This window comes from Peromyscus leucopus, chromosome 8b (genome assembly GCF_004664715.2).
Source record: "Peromyscus leucopus breed LL Stock chromosome 8b, UCI_PerLeu_2.1, whole genome shotgun sequence".
Classification (NCBI taxonomy): domain Eukaryota; kingdom Metazoa; phylum Chordata; class Mammalia; order Rodentia; family Cricetidae; genus Peromyscus; species Peromyscus leucopus.
Genome location: NC_051086.1, coordinates 41,715,755 through 41,737,693, shown reverse-complemented (window position 1 = coordinate 41,737,693; position 21,939 = coordinate 41,715,755). Strand labels below are relative to the sequence as shown.

The 21,939-nt window shown below is 54.0% G+C and overlaps 1 protein-coding gene across 1 annotated transcript in view; it reads left to right on the top strand.

The window, feature by feature from the left end:
* Obscn (obscurin, cytoskeletal calmodulin and titin-interacting RhoGEF) overlaps nt 1-21,939 on the top strand; it is a 144,774-nt gene that overhangs the window by 102,931 nt on the left and 19,904 nt on the right. Inside the window, 22 exon segments of the mRNA XM_037201174.1 lie at nt 99-290; nt 808-840; nt 1,047-1,145; nt 1,263-1,289; nt 1,292-1,480; nt 1,979-2,039; nt 2,380-2,450; nt 3,239-3,361; nt 3,473-3,612; nt 4,289-4,489; nt 4,648-4,730; nt 5,173-5,346; nt 6,199-6,355; nt 6,796-6,912; nt 7,016-7,180; nt 7,345-7,503; nt 7,715-7,892; nt 9,056-9,169; nt 15,684-15,851; nt 16,118-16,220; nt 16,568-16,697; nt 17,549-17,660. Of these exon segments, the coding sequence (XP_037057069.1) occupies nt 99-290; nt 808-840; nt 1,047-1,145; nt 1,263-1,289; nt 1,292-1,480; nt 1,979-2,039; nt 2,380-2,450; nt 3,239-3,361; nt 3,473-3,612; nt 4,289-4,489; nt 4,648-4,730; nt 5,173-5,346; nt 6,199-6,355; nt 6,796-6,912; nt 7,016-7,180; nt 7,345-7,503; nt 7,715-7,892; nt 9,056-9,169; nt 15,684-15,851; nt 16,118-16,220; nt 16,568-16,697; nt 17,549-17,660 (2,796 nt within the window).

The window sequence follows — 21,939 nt, the reverse complement described above, 5'->3', positions numbered from 1 at the left end:
TTTGGGTGGGCATGTGTGAGGCCAGCACCCTTCGGTCTCTGAGGGACCTCTGCTCTGGGTCTTCTGTCATCACCGGCCACCAGCCTTTGTGTCCTCAGGCTATCCAGCCCCCAAACTGTACTGGTTCAAAGATGGCCGGCCCCTGACCACATCTGCCCACATCCGCATGACTGACAAGAAGACCCTGCATACCCTGGAGATTGTCTCAGTCACCCCAGAGGACAGCGGCCAGTATGCAGCCTACATCAGCAATGCTGTGGGTGCTGCTTATTCATCGGCCCGAGCTGCTGGTCCGAGGTGGGTGCCCTGGAAGACTGGACAGAGCTGACTGGAGGCCCTGTCAGACTTGAGGCCAAGGCTCTGTGGTCATTTGCTCCAGGGAGCAGAGACTCAGGTAGCTGGAGGTCAGCTCTGCAGGGAACGGGTGACCGTGGTGGCCTTGAGGTTCCTTCTTCCTGAACATGGGAAGTGAATTCCAAATTTGAACCAAACCTATCATGCTATGAGGGACCTAGTGCTTCTTGTGGCCTCTTCTGCCAGGGCTTGGAAGATGTGGCTCCCTAAGCTTCTGGGTTGTGCACACGACCATGCATTTGGTTGCAGATTAAGGTCTGGGGAGGCTGGGGGTAACAAGAATGGGTAGCAGTATGTCATCTATCAGGTCTATGTGGCCTGTGGCCATCTTCATGCTGAGTGGTGAGTTCCATAGCTCTCTGAGATTTCAAGAGGTTTGGGTATCTTTGCCCTGGAAGTGGGGCTACCAGGACAGAGCCCCTGAGTGCTGAGTGTCTGACTCTGTGTTTTCAGGTCCCAGTGAACCAGAAGAAAAGCCAGCATCAGGTGAGATAGCCCCAGATAGGCATGAGTGGGTGGCAGACCACGGGCAGGAAGCCAGAATGGATGGACCTGGGGTTGGCTGCCATGGAAGTGTGGATGGCCAGTGGGCATAGGTTTCAGGGGATCCTCTGGGATGAGGACACTGGGGTGGGTTGTTTTTTTTTTTTTTTATGTCAGGGGGTCCCTGTGGGTTGACTGTGTCATTCCAGATGTGCATGAGCGGCTGGTGCCACCCCGGATCCTGGAGAAGTTCACCCCCAAGAAAGTGAAGAGGGGTTCCAGCATTACCTTTTCCGTGAAGGTGGAAGGTGAGGCGACTCTCGTGGAGAGGCTGGTGGCCACACGCAATACTCTGGCCCTGGGTGAGGGTTCCTGGTGGGGCTCTGTCTCTGTCCGGGATGGACTCACTGCCCTCTGTCCCTTAGGACACCCGGCCCCCACTGTGCATTGGCTCAAGAGGAGACAGAGAAGGGGGTGCTGTGGATTGGCCCCGATACCCCTGGCTACACCATGGCCAGCTCCGGCAAGCAGCATAGCCTGGTCCTGCTGGACGTGGGCCGACAGCACCAGGGCACCTACACATGCATCACCACCAACGCTGCTGGCCAGGCGCTCTGCTCTGCCAGCCTGCACGTCTCTGGCTGTGAGTGGAGGGTCGGGGGTAAGGCAGGTACATGTGAATAGGAGGAGCACCCGAGCAGGACAGTGCAGATTCAGGGGCTCCTTAGGGGGGCATGTTGACCTTCAACATTTGTGTTTCTCCTACTCCCACGGTATCAGGAAACCTCCGGAGCCTCATGGATGCAGGGGAGTTTGGTGTGGGGCTTCAGAGTCTCTCAGCTCCAGCACTCACTCTGCTCTGTATGTGGGGAGGGGGAGGTCTCTAGGGTGAGCTGAACTCTTCGCTCCAGGGCCTTATTCAACCCCCTGTAGGCTGGCACTCTGAGGGTAGACTCATGTGCTTGGTTACCATTGAGGTGACCATGGTCAGGAGCAGGAGAGTACCATTTCAGAACAGTCCCTGCTCAGGGCTCAGAGGACAGAGTCCAGGATCCTGGGACAGCTCAGGTATCCTGAGTATCAGAACCTGAAGCGTCAGGGTCCAGGAGCTCATGCTGATGGCTCTCCACTCTCTCAACAGTGGGCAAAGAGGAAGAGCAGGAAAGAGTGAAGGAGGCTCTCATTTCTTCCTTCTTGCAAGGGTGAGTGGATGCTATCCAGAGGCCCTAGGCCAAGATCACAGACTAGGTCTGGGAACTGGAACAGGACAACTATGGTGCCCGTGGGGACCACCCTATCCTGCAAATAGACCACTTCTGGCTTGCACAGGCTGTGTACTTGGGCCCGCCCTTTCTCCTCCCATGCCTCAGTTTCCCCAGTATAGAATGAGGGTTTCCCAGGATCCCTCTGATGTGGAGATGATGACTGGTGTCTTAGACCCTTGCCTCCAGACCCCCTTCCTGTCAGGAGCCCCAGGGTGGGAAGGTGGAAGGTGGTGGTAGCTCCGACCTCAGGCCTCTCAGGATGCCTCTGTCTCCACAGGACAAGCCAAACAGTCTCAGCCCAGATGGTGGAATCTGCAGGTTTTGCTGATCTTGCTGCACAAAGGAGAGGTACAGGTGGGATGGGGATGCTGAGCACCCTTCACCCCGAGCCAGGCCAGGGGAATAGGAAGCTGCTGGCCACGGTGCTGGGCCAGGGGCCTCCACACTCCCGTGGGCGGGGCTTGAGTTGGGGTCAGAGGCATTTATGACCTCTGTGGATCTGGGAGCCTATGGGATCCCAAGGGAAGACTCGCCTCGATGCAGAGCTCACATGCAGTGGGCTGTGGGGGACAGCAAGCCAGGTACCAGCAGAGGTGGCATGAGCCGTATTCCAGGTCCTCCACAGCCTGATAACCGAGGTCTGACCCCTCTGCGGCTTTGTCTCTTCTGTTCACCCTCTACCCTGTAGCCATGCTGGCCACCTGCTGCCGGTGGATCCACCGTCCATAGGTGCCTGCTGCTCCCTAGTAACTGTCTGGACCTTGGCTGTGCTGTCCATTTCCCCCATTGGCTGCTGTCCCTTGACTGCCCAGTGGGGGACCCTGCTGATCCCTAGCCGCCCCAGTGTTCCTCAACTGCATCTACTGTGCCCCGTCTCTCCAGAATTGTTTCCTCTTGTTCTCAATCACACTGGCTACCTCTTGGCTCAGACCACAGCAAGCCTTCTGTGACTTCATACGGCCAACTCAACATCCCTGTCCTCAAGGCTGGTCTCCTTTCCAGACCCCAGCACCATTAGGAAGCCTGGTCTTGTGTGCCTGGCATTCCTCGGGGCTAAAGATGAGCCTGGAGTGTAGGGAGCACTCAGTAGACATCCGGGAGAGGATGGTTGATTGAGGGTCCTTTTGCCACCCCAGGGGAGTCCCTGGTAGCTGAAGAGGCCCACGGTCACCTGTCCCTTGCTGAGGTGGGCACAGAAGAGTTCCTGCAGAAACTCACCTCACAGATCACTGAGATGGTATCAGCCAAGATCTCACAGGGTGAGGTGCTAGTGTGTCCCGATGGGGTGGTGGGGCCAAGTGCACGTGTGCCTCCATGATCTAGAAACTGCCCAGCTACTGGGGGGCATCACAACCCTTGTGCCCATCCAGCCAAGCTCCAGGTGCCGGGAGGTGACAGCGACGAGGAGTCCAAGACACCATCTGCTTCTCCTCGGCATGGCCGGTCTCGCCCTTCCTCCAGTGTCCAAGAATCCTCTTCAGAGTCAGAGGATGGGGACTCCCGTGGTGAGGTAGGTGGGCCAGGACCCTGGGGGAACATTCTGGGGAGGGGGCTCCTAGAGAGAAGACAGAGGAATGAGAGGACCAGGGGCAGAATCCCAGGGAGGTCTTGGAAAGTGAGTGCACCACACAGGCCATCAGGAGACCAGCTCCTGGCTGAAGGGCGAGCTGGGTATCTGCCTTCTGCTCCCAAGACATACCGGAGGCAGGAACTGGTGAGGGACTAGGTCCGTTCTTCGGGGATTCCTGGAGAGTGCTTCTTCTGTGTCCTCCTCGATCCTTTCCATCTACCCTTCTCCCACCCCACCTCTCCCTCTGCTGTAGTAGGCACCCTGTTAGGTCCCAGGCGGCAGGTGGACACGTGATGAGATGTGAACAAGTGGTGTAGACAGCGCCCACTAGAGGCCACAGGGTGTAGTGCTTTCCTTTGGGGGAAGCCCAGGGAGAAGATCCACATTCCTAGCCATTTGTGTGGGATTGGGAGCCAGCAGCTGCACTAAGTGTCCCCAAGACCCATGTCCTGCCTTCAGGGACTTGACAGGCTTGGCTGATACCTTCTTGGGTCTCCCGACTCAGCCTCTTTCCCAGGGTTTTGGGGGCTTCTCATCCTCCCTTCTCTGGTGGCTGCTGGGGGCCCTGACAGGCCGGCTCTATCCCCCAGCTCATTTCCTCTCCCTGCCCAACCAGATCTTTGACATCTATGTGGTCACAGCCGACTATCTGCCGCTGGGGGCCGAGCAGGACGCCATCATTCTGAGAGAAGGCCAGTATGTGGAGGTCCTGGATTCAGCCCACCCCCTGCGCTGGCTTGTACGCACCAAGCCCACCAAATCCAGCCCTTCTAGGCAGGGCTGGGTGTCGCCTGCCTACCTGGACAAGAGGCTCAAGGTACTTGGCTGGGGGGACTCAGGGGAGAGGGTCTTAAGGTCACCGGCCCAGAGGATTCTGGCACTGTTTTATTCCATTTGGAGGATAGGAGCCCCCGGCCTCCGTAGGGGCGGAGCCAGGGCTCAGCCCACCTCTGACAGGTGCCTGTTTCTCACCAGCTGTCTCCTGAGTGGGGGCCCACTGAGGCCCCTGAGTTCCCTGGGGAGGCTGTGTCTGAGGATGAGTATAGAATGAGGCTGAGGTGAGTTTCTGGTTTTCCCCAGCCGGCCTGATGCTCACGGAGCACTGTTGCCTGCCCTCTTTCAGGGTCCAAATGGAGTTCTGACCTGCTGCTTTTATGGGGGCCTGTGAATGCCTGCTCTGTATCAGGGATGGGTGGAGGCAGAGAAGAGAGTGGGCGCCGGTTTGTCACTGATTTCCTGCAGCGGTCCTCACGTGGGCTGTGCCAGGTCACTTCCTTGTGGGGGGCGGGGGCAGTTATGTGGAGGAGTGGTTCTTCCAGGGACCCCTCATCCCCTCTCTGAGAGTTGACAGCGGGATCCTGGTAGCAAGAAGCTGAGGGAATGGGGGATGTGAGAGAGTAAACAGTTCTGTAACAACGCTGATCCCAGGGCCGTGAAAGGGGCAGGAGCCTGTGGCCACTGGCGCCCCGAGTACCCCCTAATGGCTCCTCTTCCTGCCAGCTCTGTCATCCAGGAGTTGCTGAGTTCAGAGCAGGCTTTCGTGGGTGAGCTGCAGTTCTTGGAAAGTCACCACATGAAGCACCTGGACCGATCTCCCCGTGTGCCTACAGCCGTGGCCAGCCAGAAGACAGTCATCTTCCGGAACGTGCAGGACATCAGCCGTTTCCACAGCAGGTGGGAGGGTGGGGCTGCAGGCATGCACACGTGTGTGTGAGCACACAGCCCTACCTGCAGGCCAGGCCTCATGGCGGGTGGGCAGGAACTGAGGAAGGGGCAAGCCTGTGCTAGTGTGCCACAAGGAAGACCTTCCCTTACTGTGTATCCGGCTTATACAAGATAAAACCTGCAGTATGCCTGACTAGTGTATGCACGATGCATGTAGACTCTCATGTGCAGGCATACATACATGTGTATACATGTGTGTATGCATAGCTGCCACACTGTGCATGCTCATGTGCTTGATGTGTCTGTGCATATTTGCACACATATGCACACTCTTACTTACATCTCTGCTCATGGAGATACATAACATTTTATATCTGGTAACATGTATACACCTCACATGCTAACATGTGCACACATGTGGGTTTCTGTGCATGTGCACTGTCACACAAGACATACAAGTACACATGAGCATATATATGTGTGTGTGTGTGTGTGTGTGTGTATACTCACCTGTACCAAGATGCGTGCACACCACAAATGTGCACACTACATTGCACATATACAATGCACAGCTGTGTGTTCACATCTGTGCATGTTTATGTGTATATGCATGCGTGCTTTTAGAAAACTTACATACGTATGCACCCACATATGAATGCTCTTGTATACATGCATGCATAGTATATGTCGTACTTGTGCATGGGCAGATGGGCACACAACCATGCACTTCTTGCACACACGACAACATACTGTACCACAGGGCTCAGGCCCTGATTAGTTAGGATCCTGGCCTTCTCCTAGAGGAGAAGGTCTGGAGCTGGTTGGTCGGGGGAGGTGCTGACACTGTCCCCTTTGTGGCAGCTTCTTGAAGGAGCTGCAGTCCTGTGACACCGATGACGATGTGGCCATGTGCTTCATCAAGAACCAGGAGGCCTTTGAGAAGTACCTTGAGTTCCTGGTGGGCCGCGTGCAGGCCGAGTCAGTGGTTGTCAGCACCCCGGTCCAGGAGTTCTACAAGGTGCTTCCTGCCCGTCCCAAGCCCACCCACCCTGCTTGCTCCTAGACCCTAGTTGTTGCCCAGATGCCCCCTGAGGTGTGGCTCCACTGGTCCACGTGGGCCAGCCCAAGTTCGTCTTCCTCAACCCACATCACTGCATGCCCACCACCTGCCTGGGCCCTGGCTCAGTGGGAAATGCAACAGGAGTAACCACAGCTCTGTATGCCTCGGCTATTAATTACTTAAGCTGCCCAAGCCCTGTGCCACCACCAGTGAGATGGTGACCCAGTGTCCCTAGTGCGGGGCTCTGTGTGTCAGGACCCTTGGTATCATCCTCTAGCTCCCAGGGGACATAGCCATGCCCGGGTGGTTCAGGGCTGTGCCTGTGACGCCCCTGGATTGACTCTAGCCACCAAGGGACCGTGCATTCATGCACAAAGCCACTTTTGTGGTTCCTACAGAAATATGCAGAAGAGACATTGTCAGCCAAGGACCCCACGCAGCCACCCCCACCTCCACTTCAGCACTACCTGGAGCAGCCAGTGGAGCGGGTGCAGAAATACCAGGCCCTGCTGAAGGTGACATGCTCCAGCCTCCTCTGTGCAGGCTGCATCGGTGGGGGGAGAGGGGATTCCTGGGTTCAGAGCCTCCTGGATCCGTGACTCTTGGCCCTCACCCCAGGAGTTAATCCGCAACAAGGCCCGCAACCGGCAGAACTGCGCGCTGCTGGAGCAGGCCTATGCTGTGGTGTCTGCCTTGCCTCAGCGTGCTGAGAATAAGCTGCATGTGTCACTCATGGAGAACTACCCAGGAACCCTGGAGGCCCTGGGAGAACCTATCCGCCAGGTGGGGCTGTGGATACTGAGGGTGGGGTACTGTGTGAGGTTTTTGGAGGTGGGAGCTCCATGTGGATGACCGCGTGACTTTGGTGGGGAGCTGGATATGTGGCTGAGTGGGGGCCCGCATCCATGGGGGAGGCTTGGTTAACCAGAGCCCATTCACACCTCCAGGGCCACTTCATAGTGTGGGAGGGGGCACCAGGGGCCCGGATGCCTTGGAAGGGCCACAACCGGCATGTCTTCCTCTTCCGAAACCATCTGGTGATCTGCAAGCCCCGGAGAGACTCTCGAACGGACACCTTCAGCTATGTGTTCCGGAACATGATGAAGGTCTGTGTGTGCAGGGGCTGCTAAGGGCTCTGTAGGGTGAATCACAAGCGAATGTGCCGTGGGTGGAGGTCCGTTGGCCTCTCAGGCTTCAGAGTGGAAGCTGGTGGCCAGTCCCTCGGCCACTGTTCTGGGGTAACCTAAGTGTATCCCTCCTGGGTCCCACATCTCTGAGGGTGGTCACATCCTCCTTACCGATATCCTCTCCCCACAGCTGAGTAGCATCGACCTGAATGACCAGGTCGAGGGGGATGACCGTGCCTTTGAGGTGTGGCATGAACGAGAGGACTCTGTGCGCAAGTACCTGCTCCAGGCACGGACAGTCATCATCAAGAACTCATGGGTGAAGGAGATCTGTGGCATCCAGCAGCGCCTGGCCCAGCCTGTGTGGCGTGAGTGTCCTTTGGTGGGCCATCGTGGTCAGGATAGGATGGGGACATGACCCTTCTTTACCCTGGTTGTCCAGCTGGGCTGCACCCAGGCTGTGGAGACCCTGAGTCTCAGGTAGTTGGGTGGCACTGCCTTGGCCCTTGCCTCTGGGCATGAGGGAGTGCTTTTGGGAGCAGAGGGATCCATTCTGTCCTGTCAGCTCTGGGTGGGGTATAAGAACCACAACCTCACAGGGAAATCCAGATGGAGTATCAGGTTACCCCTGACCAGGGAGAGGGCACTTGGGGACACAGTAGGAAGCTCCCACACAGAGATCCCAAGCTCAGGACATCCATCTGGATTCTGCAAGATGTAGGGGAATCTTGCACCCTGAATCAGCCTTCCTCATCCAGAACAAAAACATACCATCCAATGTTTTTAAAAATTAATTAATTAGCCAATGTTTTAAAATTTTTAATTAATTAATTAAAGGTGGCATACACCTTTAATCCCAGCACTTGGGAGGCAGAGGCAGATGGATCTCTGTGAGTTCGAGGCCAGCCTGGCCTACAGAGTGAGTTCCAGGACAGCCAGGACTGTTACACAGAGAAACCTTGTCTAGAAAATAATATTAACCTTTGGTGGTAATGTGTTTACACATGTATGTACACATGTGTGTTGGTATGTGGGCCTGTGTATATGTTCTGGATCTGGAGCAGGATACCAGGTGTTATGCTCGGTCACTCTGCCTTATTTCTTTGAGTCAGGGTTTCTCACTGAATCTGGAGCTTACTTTTTTGGAGGAGTCTGGCTGGCCAGTGAGCTCCAGGGATCTGCTTGTCTCTTCCTCCACAATGCTGGGGATACAGTCACATGAGGCTGTGACCTCATGTGGATGATGGGGATTCAAACTCAGGTCCCCATGCTTGCATAGCAAACGCTCTTACCCACTGAGGAATCTCCCACTCTTCATTTTTTTTTTACCACGGTCCCACCCCTTCCCACTGTGCATCCAATTTCCCTCACTCACCTTTGATCCTAAGTTGGGACCCCAGACGGTAGCAGCCACACTGCGAGACATGGAGGGCTAGCATCAGGGTGGGAAACCTGCCAGGGTGTATGCAATTAAGACCATAGGCCTGACCTGCTGTACACATAACACGGAGACCTCCTTATGTATCCTCAGGTGCCCCTGATTTTGAAGAGGAATTGGCTGATTGCACTGCTGAGCTGGGCGAAACAGTCAAGCTGGCATGCCGAGTGACTGGCACACCTAAGCCTGTTGTCAGCTGGTACAAAGGTACCCAGGGATGAGGGTCTCCAGCCTTACTGTGGGGAGCTGGCTCGGCAATAGGGAAGAACTTCCTGAGAATGTAGAACCTGCCCAGCGGTACATGAGGCCTGAGAGGCAGGAGACAGGTGGTCCTGCTCAAGAGGGTGATGAGGCAGGGTAGGAGACAGGTGATGGATAAATAAACCTAAAGCCAGGCAGTGTTGTGGCTATCCAGAAGACATTGGCTTGGGGCAATGACAAAAAGCAGGACAGGCCTCTGAGATGACAGGTCTAAAAACTTCTGCATGAGTGAGAGACAGACATGAGGGCCTGGGTAAGCAATAGCCATGACACCGAGGAGCAGCTCTGGTCGACAAGTCACATGTCACAACAAGCTCAAAGTCACATGGGGAAGCAGAGCTATGCGGATGGAGGGGGCTTGAGACAGCGCTGGGGTAGAGGGTCACGGTGCATCGCCTCACTCAGCTGTGATGGGAGGAGCTGGAGAGTCTCCGACCAGCCCCACCACTGCACCACCTGCACGTTGGGTTCCCCAGAACCTTTACTCCTGACATCAATTGTGGCTCGAAAGGTCCTCAAGAGCACCTGGTTTTCTGATGCCAATTCAGAGGTCTCCAAGAGCACCCACAATTCTGATGCCAAGTTTGGGGATCCCCAGAGCCCTCTCACTTAACACCAGCTGCAGGCTCAAAGTCCCAGGAGCCTCTTCCATAACCCTTCACTCCGTGGACTCCCTGGAATTCAGCAGAGCTGTTCCGTTCAGGGTTGTGTTTTACTGCAGCGGAAGGGGCCAGCCTGAAGTCAGCTGGGCAGGGTCTGTGAGTTGCCATGTGTAAGTTCCCATTTATCCCTCCCAGTGGAGCCATGTGGCCAGCTCCCTCGTCCCCCAGCATCAGTGCGTGATACAGAGAGGGACAGAGCACTGTTAGCCAGGAAGCTCACCCGAGCCTTCCAGTTCAGGTCATGAACTGGGTCTGCGTCAGTGGCCATGCTTGACTTCTCACATGGCCAACCTCAGTCTGAAGTCACATTGATACTGTCAGAGCCCAGAGTGCCCACCACAGACACTGTTAACATCAGGTATCTGTGAGGCCTAGAGCTTGTACTATGGACTCACTGGCATTAGTGATCCTATGGGTCCTCTGACTTCCAGAGTCTGGAGAGATGAGGAACAGTGAGGAGAGAGAGAGAGAGAGAGAGAAGAGAGAGAGAGAGAGGAGAGAGAGAGAGAGAGAGAGAGAGACAGAGAGAGAGAGAGAGAGACAGAGAGAGAGACAGAGAGAGAGACAGAGAGAGACAGACACAGACAGACACAGACACAGACAGAGAGAGACAGACAGAGACAGAGACAGAGAGAGACACAGAGAGAGGACCCTCAGCAAGGATAAGGGCAGATGACCAGCTTGACAGTGACCATCACCTACAACCAGACTGAAATGTGCCTTTATGCCCACCCACCTACCTGTGGACTGCCCCATCACAGATCATACACACACTGCACATACTTGTATGTACATGGCACACATATGTAACTTGAACATTACACCAGTGCATACTGAAACATGCCACATGCATGAATATAATGCAAAAGTACACGCTAGACACTCTTATATGCATGGATATACACTAGCACATGGACACATAGACACAGATAATACATATATTCATATGTTTACTACACAGGTGTATACACAGACAGTACACATGTACACAAACACACTACAGACACAGGCATGGAGACTCACTAATGCATATGCACAGATACATGCTCCATGCATTTACACATGCACACATACATAAACACTGCAAATATATATGTACACAGACATACACAGAGGCATGCACACATACATGTAAGCCCCAAGGTCTAGTGTAGTGGGTAGCTGTTCCAGCTTTGACCTGGAAGTACTACCTACCCCCAGTGAGGCTTTTGGTAACTGTCATGCCTACCTATGACCGGCTCCTGAGGTGGGGCCCAGATGTGAGCCCTTAAGACCCGAGATCTGGATGTGCCAGCTCTCTTGGTTCCTGGTGATCCTGGATGCTGGATGGTAGACCAAGTGGAGTTCTCCAGAGACTCCTGGCTGGCTCAACAGCTGGGCAGTGGTGGTGGTGCACGCCTTTAATCTCAGCATTCAGGAGGTAGAGGCAGGCAGATCTCTGTGAGTTTGAGGCCAGCCTGGTCTACAGAGTGAGATCCAGGAAAGTTTCCAAAACTACACAGAGAAACCCTGTCTCGAAAAACCAAAATAATAAATAGTTAAATAGATACATACATACATACATAAGTAAAAGGGAGAAGGTTCCACGTGATTCCTCCTCTTCTCCTATCTAGGACAAAGACATTTTTCTTCCTGTGATACAGCAGACAGTAGCATCCTGAATCATGCCTCGTTCTTATTGGGCTGTGAGAATAGAGGGACACATGGCTGGCTCCTGGTGGTGACTTGAGAGAGCTGCCCTGGGTGTCATCTCTTGGTTCTAGAGAAGACCACTTGTGACCACTGCTCCTGGGGCTGGAGGGTCCCTTCACAGCCGCCTCCCTCTAGCCGCACAGAGCCTGCCCCTTTACCCATCCATCCATCCCTCCTTACATCCAGAGGTCAAGCGTAGGGAGATAAACACCTTTTCATCAAAACAAGCCAGAGGTCAGCTTGAGCCCCTGGCACTCCATCTCTCTTGGCTGGGTTGTTAGAAGGAAAGTGAAGCCTATAGCCAGGCCCTGCCCGTTCCTCCAGTAAGGAGCCTGGAGGAGAAGAGACAGTCTTTTGGGGGGAGGGGGAGCCACTTTCAGTGACCCAAAAAACCTTCGTGAGGTGCATGGACCAGAGGACACACGGGACAGTCAGGTCCTGGAGTGGCTTTGTGAGTGGTCATCAGATGGTAGGAGGCCCACGTGGCGCCACGTGGCTCATGTTGGCCACATTCATTGACCAGAAGCAGTGTGGCTGGTTTCATGGGACCATCTGCCAGGGTGAGGGTGTGGGTACCCCAGGTGATGTGGCCATGCTCTCTGTGGGCGTGAGAGCATCTCTCAATAGCCTTCTGTCTAGCATGTAGCATAGCTTTGTGTCTGTCAAGCTGGGGGTGGGTCAAAGTGGTGTTGTGTTGTCGTGGCCCCATACAAGAGTCCTGGAGGTCTGGGTGAGGTGTCCTCAGTTTGTCGGGTGTTTATCTTTAGTTGATCTATGCTTTGTGGCCCCCAAGAGGGACTCCTTTAACCTGCCACTCTAGCTGTTTACATGGCAAAACAAATGGCTGGTTTACTAAGAATACAATGGGCTTCACTAGAGAGTTGCATGGGGCACGCTCTAAGAGTGGCCTTGAGCTCTGCCCACGACTGCCCAGCTCAGAGCTCTGTGTGCTGCTGCCTTTCTGCTTACCTGGACAACGAATGATTCATGGATCCAGACCCTCAGGGAACCAAAGCAGTTTGGCATTGGGAGTAGAATGGGGAGGACAGAGTACTGCATTCTGGGAGGGTAGCCACTTGTTCATGTGAATTTGGGAAATCGGTTCCTTCCATTCCATGAGTGAGGCTGGATGGGCACTGCTTGTCTTGCTTGTCACGGCGTCCAAACTGTCGCGTCCAAACTGTCTCATCATAGAATGGACACATAGGACATCACCGAATTGAGTGTCTGGTTTCCATCAGAGCCCCCACAACATGCAACGAGTTGGTTTTTTTTTTGAAAGGGATGTCTCTAGTGGCCATGTTGGAAAGAGGTCAGGTCCAAGCCCCAAGCTGAGCCTCCTACGCCAGAGACTTCAGTTGGCAAAATGATGAGTCTCAGAAACTTCAAGTTTGCCCAAGACCATGCAGAAGCCTGCTGACGTTAGAGCTTCAGTTTTCCGTTGCTGTAACAAAGTGCCAGAGTCTGTATTCTTTATAAACTATAGAGATTTCTTTTGATATTAGGGTTTGGAGGCTGAAAATCCTAAAAGCATAGTGTCACCTGGTGATGCTCCTGTTGGCTGGCTGCCATACAGTGTGGCAGCAGGCATCATGGCGGCGATATGTGTTAGTTGGAGGGAGCAATCACGGTGGACAGGAAGGAAGAGGTGCTCTGGCTGGGCTTGTTCTCCGAATAACTCTTGAAAAATTGAGTTACACTTAGAGACCAGCATCAACCCTTTCTCAAGGCACTAACCTCAGCGGCTTGACCCACTTCACCTAGAGCCCTCCCCTAAAGAGGCTCTACCTCCTCAACATCAACTGTGGAGATGAAGCTTCCACCACAGAACTCCAGGAAGACCCACACTGAAACCATAGCAGTGCTCAAGGGAATCCCGCCCATGGGAGAGTCCAGAAGGTCCGCCGCATGCTGCAGCGCTCTGGGAAGCCCTCAGGCCAACGCTAAACTGACTGGCTGAGACCAAGGAGAAGACACAGGTGGGACACTCACTGTCCCCAGGGTCCAAGAGTCCTCCAAGGCAGTCTCCCATGGAGGACTCAAAAGACAAAGATTGGTTATTGTGGATGCTGACGTAATTCCGAGACACTCCACACTGGGAACAGAACCCTGAATCTTCGGTTTCTCAGCCAGCCCTGCTGGTGGAGTGCAACACTCAAGCCTGGGCATCCGAGATGGATGCTTCTGACTTACATGAGCCAGGAGAGCACCGAGTGAGCAGAAATGGACTGTCAAAGGACCTTGAAGGTCAGAGTGCTGAGTCCAGACTTAGAGGTGCCATGGCTGTATGTGATAGACCTTGCCTTGTGAACTCAAAAGGATTTTGGCTGTTATTGTCCAAGACAAAAGAGGAGTCATATCTGGTGTCCCCAAGATGGCCCATCAGGAGCTGCTGCTAGTCTCACTGAGGATGTCCACACCAGCTGGGGCTACATGAGCAGTGCCTGATCTGACTGAACCAATTCATCTAGCTAGCTCCTTGCCATCATCCAAGGTCACCGAGTATGACTTGACCTCCAATGATCCTTGGACTCTTTTTCCTCCTGGGTTCTGTGCGGCTTGTCAGCCATTCTGGGAACAGACAAGGAGTCTGGGCTGGGCTGGGCAGCAGTTACTTCCTCTGCTGCCAACTTTCTACATGGAGTCCATCCCCTCTGGGGACAGCATGCCCACAGTGGAGAGCCACAAACATACTGAGCACCCAGGGGTAGAAGACAAGGCTGTGGTACCCAAAGGGTGCCTCCCAGTGTCTGATTGGGTGGCAAAGAGATGTGACATCTGTGTCCGGCAGAGCTGAGAAGCTGACATTCTTTCTCAAGGTCCCCACATGCTATATACAATGGATTCCAGTCCCTCTGGGTCCATGGAGACACCGTCAGAATCATTGTGATAATGTGGATGTGTTTAGTTTTATTGTTTTGAAATATTAAGGGCTGTGGATTCTCTATGGCAAAGTACCTGGCCCTCCCCATTTCTCTCTCATGAAAGAAGCAGGCTTGCCTGAGATGTTTAGGTGGATGTTTATATGATGACATATATATATATATATATATATATATATATATATATATAGAGAGAGAGAGAGAGAGAGAGAAGAGAGAGAGAGAGAGAGAGAGAGAGTAACAGCCCTGGCTGTCTGTCCTAGAACTTGCTTTGTAGACCAGACTGGCCTCAAACTCAGCCTCTGCCTCCCAAATGTTGGGATAAAGATGGGTACCACAATGCCCAGCCTAGCCTTCGAATCTTTTACCACAAGCCATGCATTGCTTTCACTACTGTATCAGAATTTATTTCCAACCTTCAAATGTGTTTTACAAAGGTGATGATCGAAAAGATAGGTGTCTGGCGTGTTCATCCGCTGCAGATGGCTACAGAGTGCCTCCCCTTTAGGATGAGTGGGGACAAATTGCAGGAGACACGTTTTCCCCACATGGAGAGGGGAGGTTCTGGCTACTCATGTCTGAGGAAACTGGAACTTTAACTTCGAGAGGAAAGGCACAAGGGTGTGGCCTGGGAGGGGGACCCTCTGGACAGGCCTGGTACTGGGGTCTGAGCTGTCTGCTTGGGGTGGTCTCCACTTGCTCAGGGCAAACCCTGGGTACTTGTCTTGCTACTGGGGCTGGCTGGCTGCGGACAGGGTCAGATGTGGAGGGAGGAAGGGTGGTTCCGGAATGGCTCATGCGGGCTCTAGGGCTGCAGGGTGGAGGCGATTGAGGGAAGGGAGTTCACATCAAGTATGTTGGGCATTGTCGCCATGCAAGATGCTCGGAAGAGTTGCAGCCATTGAGGAGATAGAGTGACCAAAAGCCAGCTGTCCTTACTGAGCGCCTTCTCCAGTTCAGACCCTTTCGTCCCACCCTCTGTTCCTAGAGTGTTGAAGTTGGACAGAGACAGATATCTGTGTCAGGGCCCTTGTGGAAAGACACTCAGAAAAAGAGACAGAGAGACAGACCAAGAGAGGGGTGGATAGAGAGAGAGACAGACAGACAGAGACAGAGAGAGAGATACAGAGAGAGACACAGAGAGAACAGATTGCATCCAGCCTCTTATTCCCAGGCCTCAGCCTTTGGGACCTTATTCCATGAAAGCCCGCCTCTGCTTTCCAGATGGGAAGCCGGTGGAGGTGGACCCACACCACATCCTCATCGAAGACCCTGATGGCTCCTGTACCCTCATCTTGGACAACCTGACCGGTGTCGACTCTGGCCAGTACATGTGTTTTGCGGCCAGTGCTGCTGGCAACGCCAGCACCTTGGGGAAGATTCTGGTACAAGGTGAGCAGAGTGGGTTGTCCGGTGTGCTGGACACCCCACCAGTCCACTGTCAGTAGTGTGGACTCCGTCCAGAGTACAGGCTGGGGTAGGGCAGGCGTGTGGGGTGGGCCTGCGGGTGGAGCAGGCCCGGGGACTTGGGGCCTCCAGAAACTCCCAGAGGAGGCCACTGCTGGAAGTGGGGACACCAGCGTCCCCACCCCAGCATTCCCTCAGCTCCTCCCAGATATGTCTCTGTCTTTCTTGCCCTTGCCTGCCTCTGCCCACAGTGCCCCCACGGTTTGTGAACAAGGTCCGGGCCACCCCCTTTGTGGAGGGGGAGGATGCACAGATCACCTGCACTGTGGAAGGTGCCCCGTACCCTCAGATCAGGTGAGGCCTGGCCTGAAGGGGTAAGGGACGCAGCTCCTGCCATTGGAGGGAGGGCTGGACAGCCTGACCTTCTAAGCCAGGGAGGTTGTACATGGCCACTGATCGCTGGAAAGTGGGTATCATGGGGTTGTGACTCCTGCTGGACGTAGGACCCTCTGTGACTGGGAAGACGTGGCTGGACCGTGGCTTCCAGGAAGGGAACCTCCTAGGGACACTGGACCTGGGGTAGCTTAGGAGGGGTTTTAAGCACCTGCAGCTCTGTCTGGAGGGGCCCTGGGAACCTTGAGGGTACCATGAAGATGGTTCTGGCTGGGCACTGGCTCACAGGACCTCCTGAATGGTTCCAGGTGGTACAAGGATGGTGCCCTGCTAACCCTGGGCAACAAGTACCGGATGCTGAATGAGCCCCGCAGTGGTGTGCTGGTGCTGGTGATCCAGGCAGCCAGCAAGGAGGACTTGGGACACTATGAGTGTGAGGTGAGGCATGTGTATGAGGGGCAGTAGCCATCCTCTGTGGTCCGATTAAACCCAGGTTCCGCTGTGTGGGTGTTGATGCTCTAGGCCGACCAGAGGACATCAGATTGCTGTCACCCACCATCCTCATCTACCTGTAGCCTGTCCTTTCATGTTAGGCTGGGCCCTGTTATCTTGCCCCCTTTCCATTGTCCCCACCATTTCAAGATGATGCTTAGTCTGTTGGAGAGGACCTGGTGCTGACCTCAGCTGTCACTCACGAATGTAAAGATGTAGTGCCATTTACCCAGGGAGTCTGGCCTTGCCCATGCAAAGCTCAGCCTCCATCTCTGTGCTCTCTGTCCTCAGATCTGAGGTGGAGACCAGTCTGGGTCCTCTGGCCTGTGTCCAGCTCTTACTGGAGCTCTTGTCTGGAAGCCAGACTCCTCTATGTGGCTTCAACTGTGACCCTAGGGGCTCTTGCCTCCCGTAAGACTTCCTGGAAGCAAGGGTACTCAAGTTAACTCTGGATTGGAGAGGACAGGGGCCAGGGGCCATGCGATGACTAATTAAAGTTAACTCCAGTTTCAGGTTCCTACTGTTCTAGTTCAAGTGCTCATCCCCTGCCCCCGCCCCAACTCCAGCTGAGCAGCCACCCCTTGGCCAGAGGAGAAAGAGAGCAGTCTCCACATAAGGAGTCTCTAGGGAGCCCACGATTGGGCTAGGAGCTCTTCCCCACCCCCCACCCTCACCCCGTACAAAACACACTGAGGGGCGTGGCCCACACCCCTAGACCATCAGAGCGGTTCTAGCGAGAGGGTCCAGATCCCTTGAGGAGCCTGGTTCTCAGTGGGCCTCTGTTTTCCTTTTGGCAGTTGGTGAACCGGTTGGGCTCCACACGTGGCGGTGGAGAACTGTACATGCAGAGTCCCGCCCTGCGTGCCCGGGACCAGCATCACCGGGAACAGCTGGTGGCCGCTGTGGAAGGTAGGTTCTGTCTACCTGTGCTGCCCATCTCAGCGACTCACGCATTTCAAGCCCCAGGTGGGAACCTCCACTGGCCTGGAAAGAGCCTGGTGGACCGGAAACTGTCAGCCCTGCCAACCAGGAGGTGCCTCTAGGAGGAGGGGGCTAGTATCTCAGGGGGGGAAATGATGGAGGTTGAAAGCTGGGAGGTCAGAGGAGGTAGCTGCAGGGTCATGGGTGCTCCTGTGAGGGCTGGAAGGCTGTGAGCCCCGAGTGAGAGCTGGAAGTTGCCCTGGATAATGGGGATCCCACAGTCCCCCTCAACCACTGTCTCTGCAGAAAAGATAGAGCTGGGCCTGCGTCAGCTTGACTGGCAGTGGTCGTGGAGGCTCTGGGCAGGCAGCAGCAGGAGTGGGTGAGGGGTCCTCACTGAGTGCAGAAGACACACTGCTGGGAGCAGGGGCAGGTGTCGGGACATCCCGCGGGGATGGGCTGCCCGTGAGAAGCACAACGCTGCAGTTCAGGGTCCTTGTCTTGGCTCAGGGTCACTCCTGGTGTACTAGCGGAGGGGTGGGAGTGAGCTATAAAGTCAGCCTCACTAGGGACTGGAGAGATAACGAAGTGGTTAAGAGCATTGGCTGCTCTTGCAGAGGACCTGAGTTCAGGTCCCAGTACATGGCCATGTACTGTAAATCTAGTTCCAGGGGGTATCTGACACAATCTTGTCTCTGAGTGTCAGCGCTCACATGTATAGTGTGTGCATACTAATTATTATTAAGAACTAGATAAATAAGCCTGACTAGGGACGGAAGGTGAGGTTGGTTACTCATCCTGGAAGATGTAAGCAGGCCTCTGTTCACTTCAGATCATCTATAATAGACCAAAGAGATAATTCTACACGAGTCTTAGCAAACTGAAGAGTTTGTCGGGATTACTTACTAGTCCGGGTGAGGGGTTACTTACAGAAACACGGATAACTCAAAGGCAGCGATGTCACTGAAAAGTCCAACCCAGCAGGGGTGACTAATCCTGAAAGCTACATCCCTGGAGCACATCGCCCATGTGACACACTTTGCAAGCTCTATGGCTTGGCTTAGTAACAGCCTCTGTTTATATGACCCTGAGGAGGGGCCTTCCTTCCTTCCTCTGTCTTCATGACTTCCCTCATTGAAGGCATGCTGCAGACTGGAAGATGTAGCCACATAGTATTCCACCCCTTCCCCAGGCTCTCACATTCTTCCTGACTCCCCCACCCCTTTTTTGGAGTTCCCGAGCCTTGGAGGGATGGTAGAGATGTCTGATTATTTTCTTCCATCCATGCCTGAGTGTGGCAGAGAAACCGTCATTTAGTTCCAGGGGCGAATGGATTATGAGTCTCTGTAGCACACCCCTCCCTGGAAAAAGTGAAGTTTTCCTCTGTGACTGACCAGCTTGACTGACCAAAGCGGACAGCTGCAGTTATGGATGGGTGTAAACACAAATGTTTAGAAGGCAGTCTGATAGGCACATCGCATCCAGTGAACAAGGCAACAGTAGTTACCTCCACACTGGAACCACAGGCTTCTGCCCTTCCTTACTATACCATATGCGGCTTCCCTCTCATGGGGCAGACATTAAATCTAATAGGAAAGCAGATGGTTGTCCCGCAACAGTTGTGCCCATGTTGTACTAGCAAACACACCTTGCTCGGCATGTTAGTAGTGTCGTACACATGGCCACTCATAGCTGATGATGACTGTCACACTTTACCAGTGGTCCAGGCAGCGCCTTCTGGCACTAGCCAGCAAAGAGGGAATTTCCATTTCAGCTCCAACCTTATTTCCCATGTCCTGTGTTCAGAGTGTGTGACAGCGTTAGAGCAGGATCGTACCATTTAGCCCTGGTATACAGCAGTGACAACGGCCTTTATGGTTTGTAAGGCCTTGGGGGCCTCCATAGCCCACAGATGTAGAGAAGCAGCCCACCGCTGGCTCTGGAATCTTTAGTCAACAGACGTATGCTTCTACAGGTGTCTTCCCAGACATGTAGGTGCTTTCTTTTGAACTCCCTCACTGTTCTTCCAGATGCTTTAACAAATCTGTAAGACTCGCCTCAGGGGTCAGCATTAAATGATGAGACTTTTTTTTTTTTTTTTAAACAGAGGGTGCGTGGGTTCTCTGAAGGCCAACCATCATCCATTCTAAGTATCAAGTGGTCTTGGTCAGCTAGGGGTATACTCAAGAAGAAACATTATAGAGGGCCAGTGTCATAGTAAAAGATCACATCACTTCTATCTGTTGCTTCGTCAAAGAGCAGTCACAGGCACAGATGGGAGGTACCGCCTCATCTAGCCTTCCCGAATTCAGTCATTTTTTTCATGAACCACCTGACCGCCTCACCCTGAGGTGCCGTTGCTGCTGCAGGACTCCTGTGCATCACCCCGCTTTCATGGCCTCCGCAGCATGGAGCCCAGGTTGCGTATGTCAGCACCCATTGCAGGATCCAGGCAACCGCTTCACCCCAGATGTCTTTAGTTCTTCTGGTCCTTACGCAGTCACCACTAGTGTGCGACTATCACTAGTGAGATGAAATGTCCCTATTTGTCCCAGGTATGGCGCCGATGACAGATTAAAACCTAGTTCTCCCCAAATCGAGATTAGTGATCCCGTGAGATTGTTGGGGTTACATATCACAGGGAGCCCGCTTCGGCAAGAGCAAGGACTCAAAAAGTTGTATCCTTAGAACTTGCAGCACAGTCTGGGGCAGCTTTGCTGGTCAGTCTCCACTTCCCAGAGGTTGTTACAGCTTAGGTAACCCGGGAAGCCGGCAGCACCTTGTACATTTTGTTGACTTCTTGAGTCTTGATGAACCTCTCTCTGAGAGGGAGTGTTTCAGATTGGAGGAAGTGGTTATGACAAGACACTCGCGTGGACAGTCAGGATGGGGAGGAGCCAGCTAGTGCTGTCCTGTCTGGAAGGGGCTCCAAGACACCTGAGAGCCTCACGTCCCTGGGGATAGGCGAACAGAGACGGGACCAACACCAAGTGAGCCACAGTTCCCATAGTAGAAGGGGTGGCATACGTATCTTTTGCATACTGAAAGTTGGCACATGCGGTCCCTTGGCTACTGGAACCAGTTCCTGCCATCTAGTGGTCCGGTTTCCTAGACCTTCTCAGAACCGAGCTGGTCAGAGCCCAGCAGCTCAGCCTTGGGACCTCTGATGTCCTTCACTGTCCTCTCAGAGACATCCACCCCCCCCCCTGCTTCTTTGATGAGTTCTTGTCCCTCATAGGGTCAGAGACCCTGCACAAGCCCTTTGCTGTGACTTCTCACACCTGTTCTCTGTCTGACCACAACCTGGTCGCTGAAACACCGTGCACACTTGCGTCTGCCGCCACCAGCACACGCTCTTCCGGTGCGCAGCCTGTCCTGTGCACAAGAGCATCCTGAATAGTCATTTACGTGGTTCTCGTGATGAGTCTTTTTCTGGGAGCGAGGAGGGATGGCAGCGTGGAAGGAGCTGGCCTTCGGGACTCTCCGGGATTGGATGTGTATCGACGCCTTGGGGAGGCAAGAAGGCTGGTCCTGGAAGACCCTGGAGCCAGAGTCCTGCCAACCTGCTTCCTAACTCCCACCCTGCTTCCTGTTAACCCTGCGGCTCTGCAGCCAGAGTGGTCTGACAGAACTCGGCGGGGGTGGCTGCACTCTTGCTTTGTCCTGCCTCAGGCTGGGAGCCCTGCTTTGCACAATGGCAGCCTGCCTGTGGCTGCCAGTCACACGCAGGCCCGACGCTGTTACAGTTGAGCACTGTGAGCAAAGGGACCCGAACGCAGCGTCTCAGGGGTGTGGTGCCCACGGCCCTTGAGAGCAGAAAACGGGATCCATTAGGGAAGGTGAAGGTGTTGGAGCAGGTGGGAAACACACTGGTCATCCGTGTACACCAAGCTCTGGGGCTGGAACTTAGATTCTCACTGTGGAGTCCCTTTCCATTAGGGGAAACCTACACACACACACTTAGAAACACATACATGCCTACACACATGTGCATGTACATATGTGTAGCACGTGTGTATCCATGCACATAATGTACACATATACATGCACACACATGTATGCATGTGTGTACAAACATATATGTGCATATGTAAGCATATATGTGCCTGTGTGCAAGACATATGTATGTATGTGCCTATACACAAGCACATAGTAAACGCATCTGCTCTACACACAGACTCTGATGGTACTTTAACTCATGTGCACCTCAGCTGAGAGAGGATAACATGCGCTGTTGCCTTCCTCTGTGTGGCCTTGCAGCAAACCA